Genomic DNA, 16,100 nt, shown 5'->3' on the forward strand with positions numbered 1-16,100 from the left:
TTAATTGTAAGGGCATGAGATTTTCTCTAGTACTTTTGCAAAGGGCTGACTTGGCAAAGGATTTTTGCCTTGACTGACTTTAGCAAATAGTCAGACCTCTTTGAGGTTATTTTGTCCTTTTATCTGTCTTCTGGTTATGTTTACTAGTTCTTCCCTGTCTCCCACTTCTCCCCATTTCCCCAGCTTCTGCATATTTCAAGGTTTTGCTTATGCTGTCTATCCAGTTCCTCTGTTTCAGCCTTGAATAACAGGGCATGAGCAACTCAGTGTTACCTCTCTAACTTCAAAAGAAAGATTGGTGAATACAGGCATCTAGTCAGTTTTTGAAATAGGGCATCTAATCCAAAGAAAAAGAGACTTGGGTCAAACAGGTCTTTGAAGAGCACAGATGCCCAAAGCAAAAGTTAACACTGATTACCTGACAGGAGTGGTGTTGGCTGGAAGAAAGTAGTGGAAGTAACTCAGAAGGAGCAGATCACTGCAGGAGCTGGTTTGCTGGCTTGGAGGCCATGTGTGGTTGGGACATATAATGCAGTGTGCACAGAAAAACTGAATATCCCAAGCTGGAAGGGACCCATAAGGATCATCAAGTCCAGCTCCTGGTTCTATGAAGCACCCCTCAAAAATCAGACCATGTGTCTGTCTGAGAGCGTTGTCCAAAGGCTCCGTTGGGCTTGGGGCTGTGACCAGTGCCCACCCTCCGGGAGCAGAACCTTTCCCTAACACCCAGCCTGACCCTCCCCTGTCCCAGCTCCATGCCGTTCCCTCGGGTCCTGTCGCTGTCCCCAGAGAGCAGAGCTCAGCGCCTGCCCCTCCGCTCCCCTCGTGAGGGAGCTGCAGGCCGCCATGAGGCCTCCCCTCAGCCTGCTCTGCTCTGGGCTGAACAAACCCAGGGACCTCAGACGCTCATCCACTTTGCCCTGCGGACCCTTCACCACCCCTGCAGCCCTCCTGTGGGCACCCTACCACTTTCACGCCCATCTCGCACTGCACGGCGTGCTGCCCTCGGGGGCCGGGCTGCGGGGCTCCTCCTCCTCCCGGCTCGGGCTGGGGCTCGGGCTCCTTATGGCTGCGCCGCCGGCTCCACCTCCTCCTCCTCCTCCTCCTCCACCTCCTCCCGCCGCCGCTCCGCCCGCGCTGCCGGCCGGCCGGCGCTCCCCGCAGCCGTCCCCTTTGCGCCCCGCGTCCCCTCCGCCATGCGGTGCCACTACGAGGTGCTGGGCGTCCGGCGCGACGCCGCCGAGGAGGAGCTGAAGCGGGCGTACCGGCGGCTGGCGCTGCGATGGCACCCGGGTACGGTACGGACGCCGGTCTCAGGCCCGGCCCGGCCGCAGGCCCCAGCCAGGCGGCCCGGCCTCGGCCTCCCCGGCCGGTGGGCGGTCGTGGGGTGTGCAGTGGGGCGAGAAGGTGCCTTGGGAGAGGAGGGGAGGCTCTAGGAAAGCCTCCGAGGTGCCTCCTGACCCGGGTGGTGGTGTGAGCGCCGTGCTGGTGCGGCCGTGTCTCTGGCACAGCGCATGGGGCCGCATGGGTTGGCGTGGGGAGGGTGGTAACACCACCGGTAGCACCTGTGGCTCCGTGCTCTCGGCCCTGGTTTCTTCAGCGTTTGTGACGGGTGCTGCTGTTACGCTTTGAGTTGATTAAAATTTGATAAATTACTTCACAGATAAAAACCTAGAGAACGCCGAGGAAGCCGCAGAACAGTTCAAGTTAATCCAGGCGGCGTATGATGTTCTCAGTGACCCGCAGGAGAGAGCCTGGTAAGTAATATTTATCTGGTAGTAGACTTCAGGATATTTCTGCGTGCGTTTTTTCCCATTCCTTTTCTCTCTCTTGGCCTGTGCTTTGAATTCACCTCTCACCTGGCTTTGCTGGTGGTGAGAGTGGGGCCTGTGTAACAGCTGGCGTCAGCCTCATGGTGCTTTGCTCCAGCAAATAAATAGTTGAGAGGCCTGAAGCTTCCTCAGGAGGTGTAGCTGCAGACCCACACCTTTCTTGCTGTATTTTCCAAGGCGGTGTAGGACTGGGCACTGAGGGGTTCCCTGGGGACATGTTAGTGCTGGCATCAGTTTCTTCCTCCTAGGGTGGGAAGCAGTTTGCATGTTAACACAGGTATCCTTCTGCTCACATGGTATCACCCCAGTCTTTCCTACCTATGTTGCTATAACAGTCCTATGTCTTTTAAGAGGCTGCTAATTTAAATGCTTTGCGTAACGTTTTTCAAATGGGCTGAAGCATATACAAGCTTATGCAGTCGAGAACACGTGCTAAGTTTGTCCTTCTTTAAAGTGCTGTTTTTCACTTTAAATGTGCTAATTTATGGTTTTTTTTTTTTTTTTTTTGTGCGTGTGTGTGTAATTTTTGGGTGGTTTAGATGTTGTCGTCCTTGTTTCTGAAAGCTCACTGAAACAGCTTGCTCTAATGCTAGTGCTAGGTTTCTGTTGGGAAATTGTTACTATAGTTATTACAGGTGAAGTCGTAGTAGGTAAACTAAAGGTCAAGAGATATTTACTGACCCAGGCTTTCCTCTCTCTGAGAAGAGAGAAAAAAGTGCCCTCTTGGCTGCTAGGGCACGCTGCTGGCTCACATTGCGCCTGCTGTGGACCAGCACCCCCAGATCCCGTTCTGCTGAGCTGATCCCCAGCCACTCGTCTCCTAGGCTGTACCTGTGTCCCACTGCTCTGTCCCAGGTGCAGCACTCAGCATTTTCATTTGTTGAACTTCATGTCGTTGATGATCACCCAGTATTTTAAGGTGTCTAGACCCCTCTGCAAGGCCTCTCATTCTTCCAGGCTGTCAGCAGCACCTCCCAGTTTACTATCACTGGCAAACCTGCTGGATGCATTTCACTCATGCATTTAGATCATTGATAAATATGTGGAACAGGACTGGCCCTAGAATTTAGCCCTGGAGAGCACTGCTAGTGACCAGCCACCAGCTAGATGCAGCCCCACGCACTACACAACCCTCTGAGCTCTGCCACTGAGCACCCAGCATAGTATGAGCCTGTTCATCTCACAGTTGGACAACTTGTCTAGAACGATGCTGTGAGGGACAGTATTAAATGCCTCCTAAAATCCCGAAAGATTACGTCTTCGTAATTACAGTCTTCGTCTACCAAGTGGGTGACCTTATCATAGAAGGAGATCGACTTACTAAGGCCGGACTTCACCTTCTTGAACCCATGTTTGACTATGCCTGATAATTTCTTTGTACTTTAACTGACTTTCAGTAGCATCCAGGACAACCTTTTCCATAACTCTTCAAGGGTTTGAGGTTAATCTCAGGTCAGCACTTTTCTGGGTTCTCTCTCAAGCTCTTTTTGTAGAAGGGTATAGTATGGGCTAGCTTCCAGCCAGCAGGGATCTTCCCAGACTCCCACAGCCTTTGGTAAATTGTTGGGAGGCGTCCAGCTGTAACATCCCTAACTCTTTCAGCACTCTGGGTGAATCCTGTCAGGCCCAATGGACTTATGAATGTTTTGCTGATAGAGCTGTTCCAATTTTGGTGACCTTATATGGAGAGCGACTGTTCCCACAGTCATGGTCCTCTAACTCAGAGGACCAGGCAGCGTGAGATTTGTAATTACTGTTAAAAAGTGAGGTAAAAAAAGGCATTAAAGGCTTCTGCCTTTTTCTCCTCAGGTCACCATCTTTGCCAAGTATCAATGTTTTCCTTAGGCCTCCTCTTGCTGTTGACATACTTGAAAAAGCCTTTTTGTTGTCTGACACCACAGTGACCGGTCTCAACTCAAGTTGGGCTTTGGCTGTTCTTGTTTTCTTCCCACGCTTGCGAACTGCAGCTCTCTCATCTCACTGTGAAGTCTGACCTGGCTTCCAGAGATCATAAATTTTCTTCTTCTGCCCTAGTTCCAGGAGGAGTTCCCCTGTTCAGCCAGTCCAGGCTTCTTCCCCACTTGCTTGACTTGTGGCACAGTGGGACTTCCTGCTGATGGACTTTTAGAAGGTGGTTCTTGAAAAGTGACCAGTTCTCATGGACCCTAAACCCTCTAGAGTTGATTCCCTGGGGATGCTGCTAGCTAGCTGCCTGAGAAGTTTAAAGTTTGCTCTCTCAGGTCCAGCTTGGGCAACTCCACTGACCTTTTTGCTCCCTACACCAAAAATGTTGAACTCTGCTATTTCATTATGGTCACTGTGGCCAAGACAGCCACCTGCCATCACCTCTCCCTCAAGGCCTTCCCTACTCTCAAACAACAGGTCCAGGAGAGCACCCTTCCTGGCTGGCTCACTTGGTGCATGTGACAGAAAGTTATCTTCAGCATGCTGTAGGAATTTCCCAGGCTTGCTTGTCCTGTCAGTATGATATTCCCAGTGTGTGCCTGGGAAGTTTAAGTTTCCCATAAAGATGAGGGTTACTGATCGAGAGATTTTGCTGTTACCTGTCTTTTACTGGGATCTGTTTCCTTACATTTTGATGCTATGAATTTTTGCTAGGTACGATAATCACAGGGAGGCCCTACTGAAAGGAGGGGTTGATGGAGACTATCAAGATGATAGTTTGGATCTGCTGCGCTACTTCACTGTCAGCTGTTACTCTGGATACGGAGATGATGAAAAGGTAATGAATTAGTTCATCTTTAATGAATCAATTTAATTTTCAAGAAAAATGTCAGCATTTGCTTAGAGTTGAAAAGCTATGTATGGAGTTATTGAGCACAGGTGGTATAACAAGTGTTTGTATAAATCCACACTGGTTATCTAGGCAAGCTTTGATTCCTGCTTGTTAAAACTTACTTAGTCAGGATTCCTGAGTGTACTGTACAACTACAGGGTTTGTGTATGTTATTTCCATACACTATATAGTGAGGCATTCCATTGCTTTGCAATAGCACCAGTTTGTTCAGTAATGTCTTTAACAAGCTAGAATGCTTCGAGCTAAGGAGAGACAATATGATAACAGTGCTTAGGTGAAGTGTTCTTCCAATAATTGAATTCCCCGTTGGATTTTAAGATAATCATAATTTAAAAAGCTCTAGGTGATTAGAATAATTCCTCTCAGAGAAAATTCTAATGTCTTTGCATTACTACAGTAGGAGTGAGTTAGCAACATCTTAATTTAAAAAAATAAAGATACAATTGGGATACATTCTTAGCAAATTTTATATTTGGAACTTCCTCAAAACTTGGTCCTGTGTAACTAGAAACTTATCAACATCTCCTGCATGCTGTAGCATTTTTTTTTTGTTTTTGTTTAAAGTTGAATACAGGTGTTTGAAGTTTGAGACACACGTTGAGGAATGAGAGGATGGGAACTTTGTTAAACAGAAGGGTCTTGCTGAGCAGATGCCTACAAGGCCTTTACTTGATTGCAAGTTGCTCTTGCAAACTGTAGTTTTCTCTGAATTGTAATTTTTTCTGAAATATGCTACTTACTGTAACTGAACATCTGTGCATTTATTATTGAGCAATGCAGAATGAATCATAGACTTTTTTTTTTTTAATTTTAGGGATTCTTTACAGTCTATCGACAAGTTTTTGAACAGATTGCAAAAGAAGAGATGGAGTATATGACTCAGGAAGATATTGAAGAATTCCCGACATTTGGATATTCCCAAAGTGACTATGATACGGTAAGAACAAGTGTAAAACTAAACCAAAAGTAATACAGTTGTAATTATTTTGTCCCACACTGAAATCAAAGAAAAGGCTCCTGCTGATCTCTGAGGTGAATACAAAAAGCAAGTATCTACTGTCTCTTAGACCTTTACTATAAAGGAAGTGCTTGTAATATGATTCATAATACTTAGATGAATCAAAAGTGTCATTTCCTGTTGGACTATATTAGTAGTCAGGCTTTTAGTGGTAAGTTGGCAAACAAACATTTCACAGGGCTAACCATCAATTATGCCAATGAAAATTAAGTGCAATGTTAAGCTTGAAACAAGGCCTTAAAAAAAAAAAAAAAAGGATTTTCTCTTTACATCTTGCTGAGAGTAGTTCACCAGTATTCTAATGCAATATACAAGTAAATATGTATTATAGCAAGAGATAAATATATTTAATATTTAAATTTTTAATAACATATAGTATTGTGTCTCATTTAGGAAAACTAAGATTCATTCACTGCATAACATAGCCTGTAGGAAATGAGATATTTGGTTGACCTGCTGTGCAAGCTCCAGCTATGATATTCCTCTCATCTACAATTATTCTGTAGTAAGATTCAACTTGTAGAATATTGCATGCCTGCCTTATCTGGAGAAGATAATGCATAGAGGACACTTGAATTATTCCCATCTGGTTTACCAAGCATTTGTTGAGTTCTATCAGACTTCTATTTTTTAATGGTTGCTAGTTCTTCTGTGTTGAAATAGTAAAGTAATATTTGTTTTCCCAGTGAATAACTGCATAGTACCGGTACTCACAAATATTCCTCCTAATTTGCTACTTCTCCCTGTCACTTTTAGTAGCATTGTACTGTGTGCTTAATTATTTATGAAACATTAAATGATACATACCTTAAAAAAGAGAAACTCTGACATTACAAAACTAGGCTGGAGTTAGAAACACCGTTACAAATTAGACTAAAAAGTGACAGAATGGGTGTTTGAATTTGAGGTAACATTACAGGATGGCTTAAAAATTGAAATATTTCCTTGGGAGAGTATATTTAGTGTCTGTGAAATTGTTAAAATCCATCTGTTGCTAGAAGAAGCTTGAAACATCTTTTGGGAGCTCCTTGTATTGAAAACATAGAATAAATATGATTATAGACCAAAAATTGTTTTTAATGCTATTGACTAGTAACTGCCAAAATGGCTGTAGTTATAGAAGCAGCATCATTATACATGTGCCTTGTTCACCCTGTTCTGGAAGCTGAATGCTCGCTTTTTTTTTTTGAATGGGATCTAGTGATTTTTGGAAGTATTTAATTGAAGGTAAACTCATTTAGATGGGAATGTCGTTAATCCTTCTTTGCTTGTATTCAAAGAGACAGTCAGAAGATTCCAGCATTGCAGTGGCCAAGTTTCTGCTCAGTGGGAGTATGGTGGGAAAAGAGATCTAGAAGGGAGCTACAAAAACTGTACAGAGGCTTTAAAATCTGTGGTGTGAATGTTCTCTGATTCAGCCTACTGAGTTAACTCCCAGAAAGTTTGAGAGGTGACTCAAAAAACACGAGGCAGCCAGGGAAGATATTCTTAAGTCTGTGACTTAACAAGACTTCATGAGAAGAGAATAATTGTAGGTCAGTCAGGTGCAGAAACAAAAGCAATCAGCTCCAATTATATGTAGTAAGCAAAGCAAAATCCACCTGGGAGTTCAGCATGAGCTGGTTTGTAGTCTTCTGGAGTGAGTACTGAGGTGGACTTCTATTTCAGGTAGCCACAGAGGAGGAGAAAAATCTCATAGCTCATACAGCTGGTGAAGGGACAGGTGGTCCCTGTCATCAGCTGATGGCCATGCATCCTTCTGCACAGAAGATTCCTACTTCTGGAGCACAAATTTGAGCTAATAGTCTATTATCACTTAGATTATTGGACAAAATGTCCAATATGTATGTATGTCCTATATATATATGTGTGTGTGTGTGTATGTATATATATATATATACATACATGTCCAACATATATATGTATAGCTGGATTTTAGTGGTAGCAGAGAAAAACTTCATAGCTACTTATCTGCCGGAGGCCACAGCCATGAACCTTCACATGTAGATAAGCTGTTAGAAATTAGTGTTGAGGAGATAATAGCTGTAGCCCAATGAATACCAGTGACATAAGGAGATGAAGAAATACTGACAGAAGAGATGTGAAGCTGTTACATTAAAGAACAGGACTTATGCTGTGAGGTGCTCCGATATACAGAACAGTAGTGAGCAGGGATGAGTAGTAAAAAGTCAGTTTAATGGGACAAGTAATTTTTTTTAAAATTTAGGCATATTTTGTTTCCCAAATGTACAAAATGCAGAAGGTTAGTAATTATTTGGAGAGGAATATAGAGAATAAAACAAAAAATCATTATGCAACCTTACTAATTCAGTCTTTACTTGTGAGTAGTAAAAGAAAGGAGGATAAGGAAAGACGACTTACCGTTTCTTCTAACATGAGAGCTGGAGGGCATCATTTTAACCTGCAGTTATATAACAGAACAAAACAGGAGTAAGTGCGTCTTCACATAAATCCTCATTGAACTGCACAAGTCGCGGCTCCATGATAGTCTGTATTGCCAGCAATTTACATAAGTTAGGAAAAGAAATATTAAACATTCATGAAAGAAAAATGGATTGAGGGCTATTAAACAATTTCTCTCTTGTTCTGGAAGCAGAGAGAATATGGTGGGGAGAAACACTATTTTGTATTTGCCATATGTTTTGTTGATCTTTTTGTGCTTGTTTTTGGCTGCTGATAGAAATGTACGGATGACCTTTGGTGTAATGTGATACGGTGGCTGTTACACAATACATGCGTCTGTCTGTTTATGTACAGAATATCTGATTCTGGTTTTGCTTTCCCATTTGAAAGGAAAAGTACAGCAAAGATAAGTAACTGCGCACTAACGTTAGCATGGTCCATTCCTAAAAGGGGATAATTCTAGAAATTGGAGTTTGGAATAGTTTAATAGATAGGTTGTTGGCTTGCTGTGTTGTGAAATTTTAAATATGATACTACAGATTTCTCTAAACCTTCCTGTGATTTAGTTATATTATGCTCTAGGGAAAAAACAGTGGCCTGTATAGAAATCTGTATGCAAAACTGCTACAAAAAAAACTAATTTATTTGGTGAGTTCTTAGCCCCCTCCCTAATAAAGTGTTTTGTTCTTTTTTTAATTTTAACAGGTAGTCCACCCTTTCTATGCATATTGGCAGAGTTTCTGTACTCATAAAAACTTTGCATGGAAAGAAGAATATGACATACGACAAGCATCAAATCGCTGGGAGAAACGAGCTATGGAAAAAGAGAACAAGAAAACTAGAGATAAAGCAAGGAAAGAGAGGAATGAACTGGTCCGTCAGCTGGTAGCCTTTATTCGTAAAAGGGATAAAAGAGTACAGGCTCATAGAAAACTTGTAGAAGAACAGAATGCAGAAAAACTTAGGAAAGCAGAGGAATTTCGGAGGCAGCAGAAACTCAAACAAGCCAAGTATGTAAATGTGGAACAAATTGTTTATTTCAAACTTGGACAACTGTCCATGTGGTTGCCATGTAGAGTTAGATTCTAATGATAGCCGCACTTGTTCTTTCAAAAATCCTTGAAAATTCTTTATATTAGTCTTGGTCTCAAGTGTAACCTTGTAAAAAATTGTATTGTAGCGTACCAAGCACAATTCTGTAGCACAGAGTCAAGTAGCAATGTGCTAGTGGGTTTTGCATTGCTGTAGTGTTCATGGGATCGCGTAGCAGGTAAAAGCAGCTGTACTTCCTTTTAGGATCAAGCAGACTCTGCCTGCTGTGAGCTTGATATTTACCATGCTGCAGTACATTTCCTGCCTGAAATTCAAGCAGGATCCAATTATGTTGATACCTCCTTACTTGCAGTGTCAGTATGCCCACTGACATAACCAAGTACCTGCTCAGATTTCCAGGCCCTCCTGAAATACTGGAGAAGAGCAACCTATCTTTTAAATAATACAGTTTCTGTATTTCCCAGCTCATAAATGTGATGTAGAAGTTACTGTATTATTCTACTTACAGGCTTGCTGAGCAGTATAAAGAGCAGAGCTGGATAACTATGTCAGATCTGGAGAGGGAATTGCAAGAGATGGAGGCACAATACCAAAAGGAATTTGGAGATGGATCAGATGATGAAGATGAACTAGAAGAACAAGAGACAAAAGAAGGCATTGAAGGTACAGGGTATGGTGGTGTGAGCTGTGGTGGGTCGTTACTGTGTGAATGTTGGCTCACTGCACTTCAAGCCGCAGCTTCACAGCTCTGACTGGTGCAAGTCCTGTGCCTCCAGCTGAGGTGTGCCAGATTAGAGGCTGGCCCTGTGATGTTTTCCATGGAACATGAGAAGACATCAAGCTACGACTGTTAATGTATGCTAATATATGATTTGCTGACATGATCTTGATTTGTCTGCACGTTAGCAATACTGAAGAAGCTGAATGTCAGTGTTGTGACTATTTCTTGGGGTTTTAAGAGTAACTTACTCAAAAATTGGTCATCTGACTTTGTCTCCCCAATCCCCATTCATTTCTTCAGACAAACTGAGTGACGAGGCTGAAGAAGGTGAATTTGCTGATGATCTCTACTGCCCTGCTTGTGACAAATTGTTCAAAACTGAGAAGGCGTAAGTGTGTGTGTATGGTTGGGAATTTTTTTCGTGCTGGGGGTGGAGATTGTTGCTTTTTAACTTTTTAAAAAGCCTTTTAAGGACTCTAACTTCACATCATGGTCATTGTCTTCTTTCTAGCAGAGACATTGTCAGGGTGTAATTTTCCATTCTTAGCAGTGATGGATAATAGGCCAGTTATTAATTTATATGCAAATGTAACAATATTTGTTCAGCTACTTGCAGTAACTATTTGCTGGTCTTCACAGCATGAAGAACCATGAAAAATCAAAGAAACATCGAGAGATGGTAGCACTGTTACGACAGCAACTGGAAGAAGAAGAAGGGAAATTTCCTGCATCTTTGGATGATGCAAATGGAATAGATACTAAAGAGGATGAAGAAACAGAAGAGATGCCCAAACAAAAGTACTTAAAATTGTTTTTAATTATGTTATGATTAATGATTTAATTAAACCTTGAAGGGCCACAGGGAGAGCTTCTGACTGAATTTATTATCATGTTGGAACTCATAGTATCATGCAATTTGAAATAGTTCTTTGTGTAAGAGTACCAATAGAATGCATGCGTTTGTTTGGCTGAGTTCAGATGTAGGATATTTTTCAAATGGGAACTTCCTACAGGCCCAGTGTCTTTTGGTTTAGTTATGGTACTTTTTGTCAGTTGGATGTTGGCACACATAGAAAATGAGTGTACTTGAAATTAAGTAGAATTTATTTAATAAGTTGTACAGCTTCATTTTTTGATTGGACAAAGCATAAAATGAACTAGCTCATTAGTACCTTTAAGTTCAGTGTGAACAGAATAAGTGTTTTTCTAAATGCAATGAATAGTTTAGGAGAACTGTTCTTTTCACTTCAGATGTGAATCATTATCTAGTTGTGGCTACTATTCTAATACCATGTTATGATGTTAAACAAAAATATAACTTCATAACTTTTTAGAAATTGTATTCATTTTCATTTTTTCAAAGAGAGTTCATTTTGCATTCTTATCTTTACAGGCTCTCCAAGAAGCAGAAGAAGAAACAGAAAACAATGATGGTAGGGAGTCAGACGTAATGAAATTCAGGGAACTTTACAATCTTTTTTATCACATAATATGATAATATATCTCATAAACATAACTTTATTCTGTTTGTACAGATCCTACTAAATGTAGTGCTGGTTCCAAAGAGCTTGTGGGCTGAAGTGTAAGGAAAAGAGATGTAAAAAAGTGTAAAGGAAAAGAGATAGAAAGAGTTTCAAGAAAAAAGATACAGGGAATATAGAGGCAGATAAAGAGTGAACACAAGGAATTGATAAGAAAGACTAGCAATGGCTCTAGTGCATTAGCAACTTAATTGTTTGGTGATAGTTTTCTGCTTTGGCTGCTAGACCTGGTAAAGTGTACTGTTCATAAAGTAACTTTTTTGGTGTCCTACTGACACTGTGTGGTTGTTGGAATGAACACATCCATTCCACCTTTCACTTGCATTGCAAACACCAGTAATGCCACCCACCGGAACGTGGGTGGCACTCTTGCATAGCTGAGTTGGAACGTTCTTGTGCAGAGAGATTCTTCTTGAAACATAACTTCCCTCCTTTACCAAGCTTTACCTTAAACTTTAGGAAAAGTTTAACAGTGTTTTCAAAAGTTAAGGGGGGGAAATACCCCCTTAAAATGTTTAGCTTCAGTCAGTAAGTAGAGTTTTGGCCTAAGTGTCCTAATGCAAACATCTGGCACAAAAAAACTTTAGCCTGAACAAGTACCATTTGGCAAAGTTGTAAACAAGGCCACTATCTTAGAATGTGAAATGGGAGCCCTGTCACTGAGCCCTGTGAGTAATTAAAAGCTACCTTCATTCTTCTCTTCCGTAGCTTTTCAGGCTGTTTTATTGGTGTTTCTTCCCTTCATCACAGGTGGTCTCATCTTTCAAAACAGGGGAACTAAGGTTTTGCCTGTTACACTCACAGAAAACATAGCGTAAAATTCAGAGGGTTGATTCTTTGTGTGTCACACCCATGTTTTGAGGTAAATTAGTATAACAGTATAAACATAAGCACTAATGAACTTAAAGTCACTGTTGTGGTTTAGCCCGGCTGGCAGTCAAACACCACACAGCCGTTCGCTCACCCTCCCCCCTCCCTCTCCGGGATGGGGGAGAGAAACGGGAAAGTGAAGTCTGTGAGTTGAGATAAAGACAGTTTATTAAGACAGGGAAAAGAATAACAATAATAATAATAATAATAATAGTATTAATAGTAATAATGTGTACGAAATAAGTGATGCACAATGCAATTGCTCACCACCCGTTGACCGATGCCCAGCCTATCCCCGAGCAGCCGGCCACCCCTCCACCCCGGCTAGCCACCCCTATATATTGTTCAGCATGATGTCAGATGGTATGGAATACCCCTTTGGCCAGTTTGGGTCAGCTGTCCTGGGTCTGTCCCCTCCCAGCTTCTGCTGCATCCCTAGCCTGCTCGCTAGCAGGACAGAGAGAGGCTGAAAAGTCCTTGGCTTGGTGTAAGCACTGCTCTACAACAATTAAAACATCAGCATGTTATCAGCGCTCTTCTCATTCTAATCCAAAACATAGCACCCTGCCAGCTACTAGGAGGAAAATTAACTCTGTCCTAACTGAAACCAGGACAGTCACTTACTTGCATTTCTTCTCTTTGAACAGACTTACGAGGACTCTTTTGATAAAAGTGCTGATGAGGAAACAGCTGAGCAAAAGGAGGTGCCACGTGTGGACAAGGACAGTGGTTCAGCAGAGGAGTTGGTAAATGATGGCCAAAGATGTGCTGTGTCAGAGGAAACAAGTGCTACAGAAGATAGCCAAGTAAATGAAGCACAAAGTGAAGTGAAAAGGTGCGCTGACTTGCTATATAGCAGTGATTGACATTCTATGTCACATCTGATACTGTTAAAAAGTCTAGATTTTTCTCACCTAGTGAACTGGGGGGGCTACTCCGCTAAATCAGAGTTGAATAAAAATGGTACAAACCAAGGAGTGTTAGGATTTACTCTGGAAATGGTATTAGACTGCAAATCAGTGCCACACATTTATCAGTATCTGACAGTTGATCATATAAATGACAATTCTTTTTTTCTGGACACACTTGTGTTGTGCGAAGGAAGAACAGGGGAAATTAGCAGAAACTTTCCTTTGAAAGACTACTCTTAAGTGTTAATTTGAATATCTTGTGCACTGAACTTTGTTTCTCTTTGTCTATCAGCAGTGCTAAGCCTAAAGGTAAAAAAGCCAAGGATGCAAAAAAGTCTGCCAAGGCATCTTCAGAGCACCCAACAATGGTATGTCAAATTAGTAATGCTACTAATCATGTCATGTAATTACAAACATGTAATTTCAAACAGGGTTGTTGGTTTGAACTCCAGTCCACAAATTCTATTACAATTTACTGCTTGTTTTTTAGTAGTTTAAACAGGTAACTTCTCTTCCTGTGATTTTTATTAGAATCTGGGATATTGGAACATCAGATCTTGTCTTTGCAGAGAAAAGTAGGACTAAATTTCAGTTCTAAAAGAGTGGCGAGAACTCAGTATTCAAAGCAGTTTAAACAAACAAACAAAAAAGTAAACAAGACAGCTGTTGTCATCAGGCAATACCATTTGCATCTTTCCCAATATTAGTGATTCCCAGTAAGAGTGAACTCTTATATTAACTAGAGCTAAGACATAACTGAATTCAGTAAATTTCAGAAATGAAAGTAGTACGTGTATGGTCTTGTTTAGTCAGGTGAGATCAAATGTAATCCAGTGTATCATAAATGGGCTTTGCAAAGTTTCTGTTTTGTCCTAGGCTTTACTTAGCACTCCTTAAAATTCTAAGAGGCCGTATTTGTAATGTTTGTTTTTTATTGTTAATCAGTAATGGGATTTTAATTATAGAAACAAACAACTTAATCACATTTCATTGTTTAAGAGAAGCTACATGTAACCAGTTGGTGCATTCTATTTATTATGCATTCTGTAAAAACATGAATCTTTTTTTTCCTTGTAGAATGAAGTTCCCATTCACTGTGTAACCTGCAACTGTGCATTTCCATCCCGAAATAAACTGTTCGAACATCTGAAATTGACAGGACATGCAAAAGCAACACAAGCACCAGCTGTAAATGGAGCTGTACACACCAGAAGCAAAAAAGAGAAACGTAAAAACAGATAGAACTTAGATACAGTGACAGTCTCCGGGATCATACAGGAAAAATCTCCCAAAATGGAGAGGTATGCATTGGCTATATTTTGAGGTAAACAGAGCACACAACTCCAACTTTTGGAGGAGGAAGGAAAAAAATGTAACAAAAGGAACGTTACCTTGTGAAGCAACCTGTGCTTTTGTTTGTTTTTACCAGCCTTTACTGACTGAATTTGGCGTACCCTTCCAGCAGCTTTCATGTTGAAGGGGAAAAAATAGCGATTCAAAGCTAGTTGCCTTGCATTCTTGTTGAAACTTGCATGGATGCAACCTATGCAGAGGAAATAAATTATTTTAACACGTTGCTATTTTTTTTTTGAGAGAAAACTGATTTAAGAATGGACTCTGCTGCTTCATCTGTTAAAGATGAAATATGAACGAGGGCAAGGGCAAAAACCAGGCTTTTCTGCCATCCTCAATGGCCCTTTCAAACTAATCAGCAGACAAAAGGGAGAAGAGTAAGATGACAAAGCTGGTTAATCACAGTTTTAGCAGTCCATATTAGATCTGTATGTGCAGCTGCATGCCAGGTGTGTGTGAGAGGGATAATCTTGTGGAAGAACCTTGCTGAATAATTGGGAAGGAGGGGGATGAAAACTGAGAAGTTGGTGTTAATGTATGTGAGGTGAGCTGCATGTGGGAAGTCTGTCCCTCAGCACGTATAACTTACATACTGCCATTTGACTGGGGAATGGTGTAAGTTAGACAGCTGTCTACATTTGTTCTTTTGATTTCTAATGAAAAACAAAATGGGAACTGGTATTATGCCTCTTTTTAAATGCATAATCTGCTTCATCTTGAATAGCACTTAAAAAAAAAAAGTGAGACAAACACCTGATTTTGGAGTGTAAGTGTATGAAAGAACTTTACAAAACAAATTGTGAATGCAGTTCGAGAATGCAATGCTCAGGGAGGGCTGGGGCTCTAGTCTGATAGTAAACCCCTAGAGTTGAAAAAAGCAATGGTCTTGCCTTATTCAAGTTGCTCTAACATTTCAACTCATCAGACAAAATGGCAGAGCACAGTACCATTGTTGGGGTAAGAAATTATTCAAACATTAAAATTTGAACTAAAGTAAAATGACTAATGACTAATGTACAGTTCTTGCTAACAGCCAGCAATGACTTTTTTTTTGAGAGTGAGGGAGGTAATGAACTTTTTTTTTCCCCAAAAGTGGTTATGTAAGAAACACTGCACCTTATTTCCCCAGCCAGATTTTGCATCTTGCTAAATGACTAATTGGTGTGCTGTGCAATCCTAAAAGCAGCAGGAGGAAAATAAAAGCATTTTTGGAGAGGATGATGACTGGATTAGAGCCCCATATAAAAAATACTTAGTGTAATTAGAACCTTTACAATTAGGTGCACAGATTTTTTTTTGTGCTTTTACAGTGCACAAATTACAGTGCTTCCTTGTAGTAAGGGTAACCAGTTTTAGCACTGTTTGAAACCTGCACTTATGTTCTACTCAGAGTGGTTCCTAGCCCAAATAAATGTGTGAAATCTCCCATTGTGGGACTGAGGGTGAGACTTAAACTCTGCAATGTTACCTTTGAGTTAATTATTTTTCTTATTTAAATAAAATCAAATACTTCATCACTGTCTGTCTTTACAAATGCTCATGAGTACTGGGTGTAAGAG

The 16,100-nt window shown here is 41.2% G+C and overlaps 1 protein-coding gene across 2 annotated transcripts; it reads left to right on the top strand.

Annotated features, from left to right (window-relative positions):
* The first annotated feature begins 1,100 nt into the window (after nt 1-1,100).
* Nucleotides 1,101-16,055, top strand: DNAJC21 (DnaJ heat shock protein family (Hsp40) member C21). 2 transcript variants are annotated; one of them, XM_040542189.1, is made up of 12 exons: nt 1,101-1,293; nt 1,664-1,757; nt 4,452-4,575; nt 5,465-5,587; nt 8,798-9,102; nt 9,654-9,808; nt 10,167-10,254; nt 10,506-10,664; nt 11,260-11,299; nt 12,925-13,112; nt 13,481-13,556; nt 14,266-16,055. In XM_040542189.1, exons 1-12 carry the CDS (start codon nt 1,197-1,199, stop codon nt 14,428-14,430), a joined length of 1,614 nt encoding a protein of 537 aa, XP_040398123.1. In that variant the 5' UTR covers nt 1,101-1,196; the 3' UTR covers nt 14,431-16,055. The 2 variants fall into 2 exon arrangements, with proteins under 2 accessions (XP_040398123.1, XP_040398124.1); XM_040542190.1 differs by having other exon boundaries at nt 13,484-13,556.
* Nucleotides 16,056-16,100: the final 45 nt, after the last annotated feature.

Source organism: Cygnus olor, chromosome Z (assembly GCF_009769625.2).
Source record: "Cygnus olor isolate bCygOlo1 chromosome Z, bCygOlo1.pri.v2, whole genome shotgun sequence".
In the NCBI taxonomy this organism is placed as follows: Eukaryota; Metazoa; Chordata; class Aves; order Anseriformes; family Anatidae; genus Cygnus; species Cygnus olor.

Excerpts from the sequence above, each read along its gene's own strand:
- DNAJC21 (XM_040542189.1), top strand. The coding sequence starts at position 1,197 with ATGCGGTGCCACTACGAGGTGCTGGGCGTCCGGCGCGACGCCGCCGAG. Across the intron at positions 5,588-8,797 it reads CCCAAAGTGACTATGATACG|GTAGTCCACCCTTTCTATGC; the intron begins GTAAGAACAAGT and ends TAATTTTAACAG. Across the intron at positions 9,809-10,166 it reads GACAAAAGAAGGCATTGAAG|ACAAACTGAGTGACGAGGCT; the intron begins GTACAGGGTATG and ends TCATTTCTTCAG.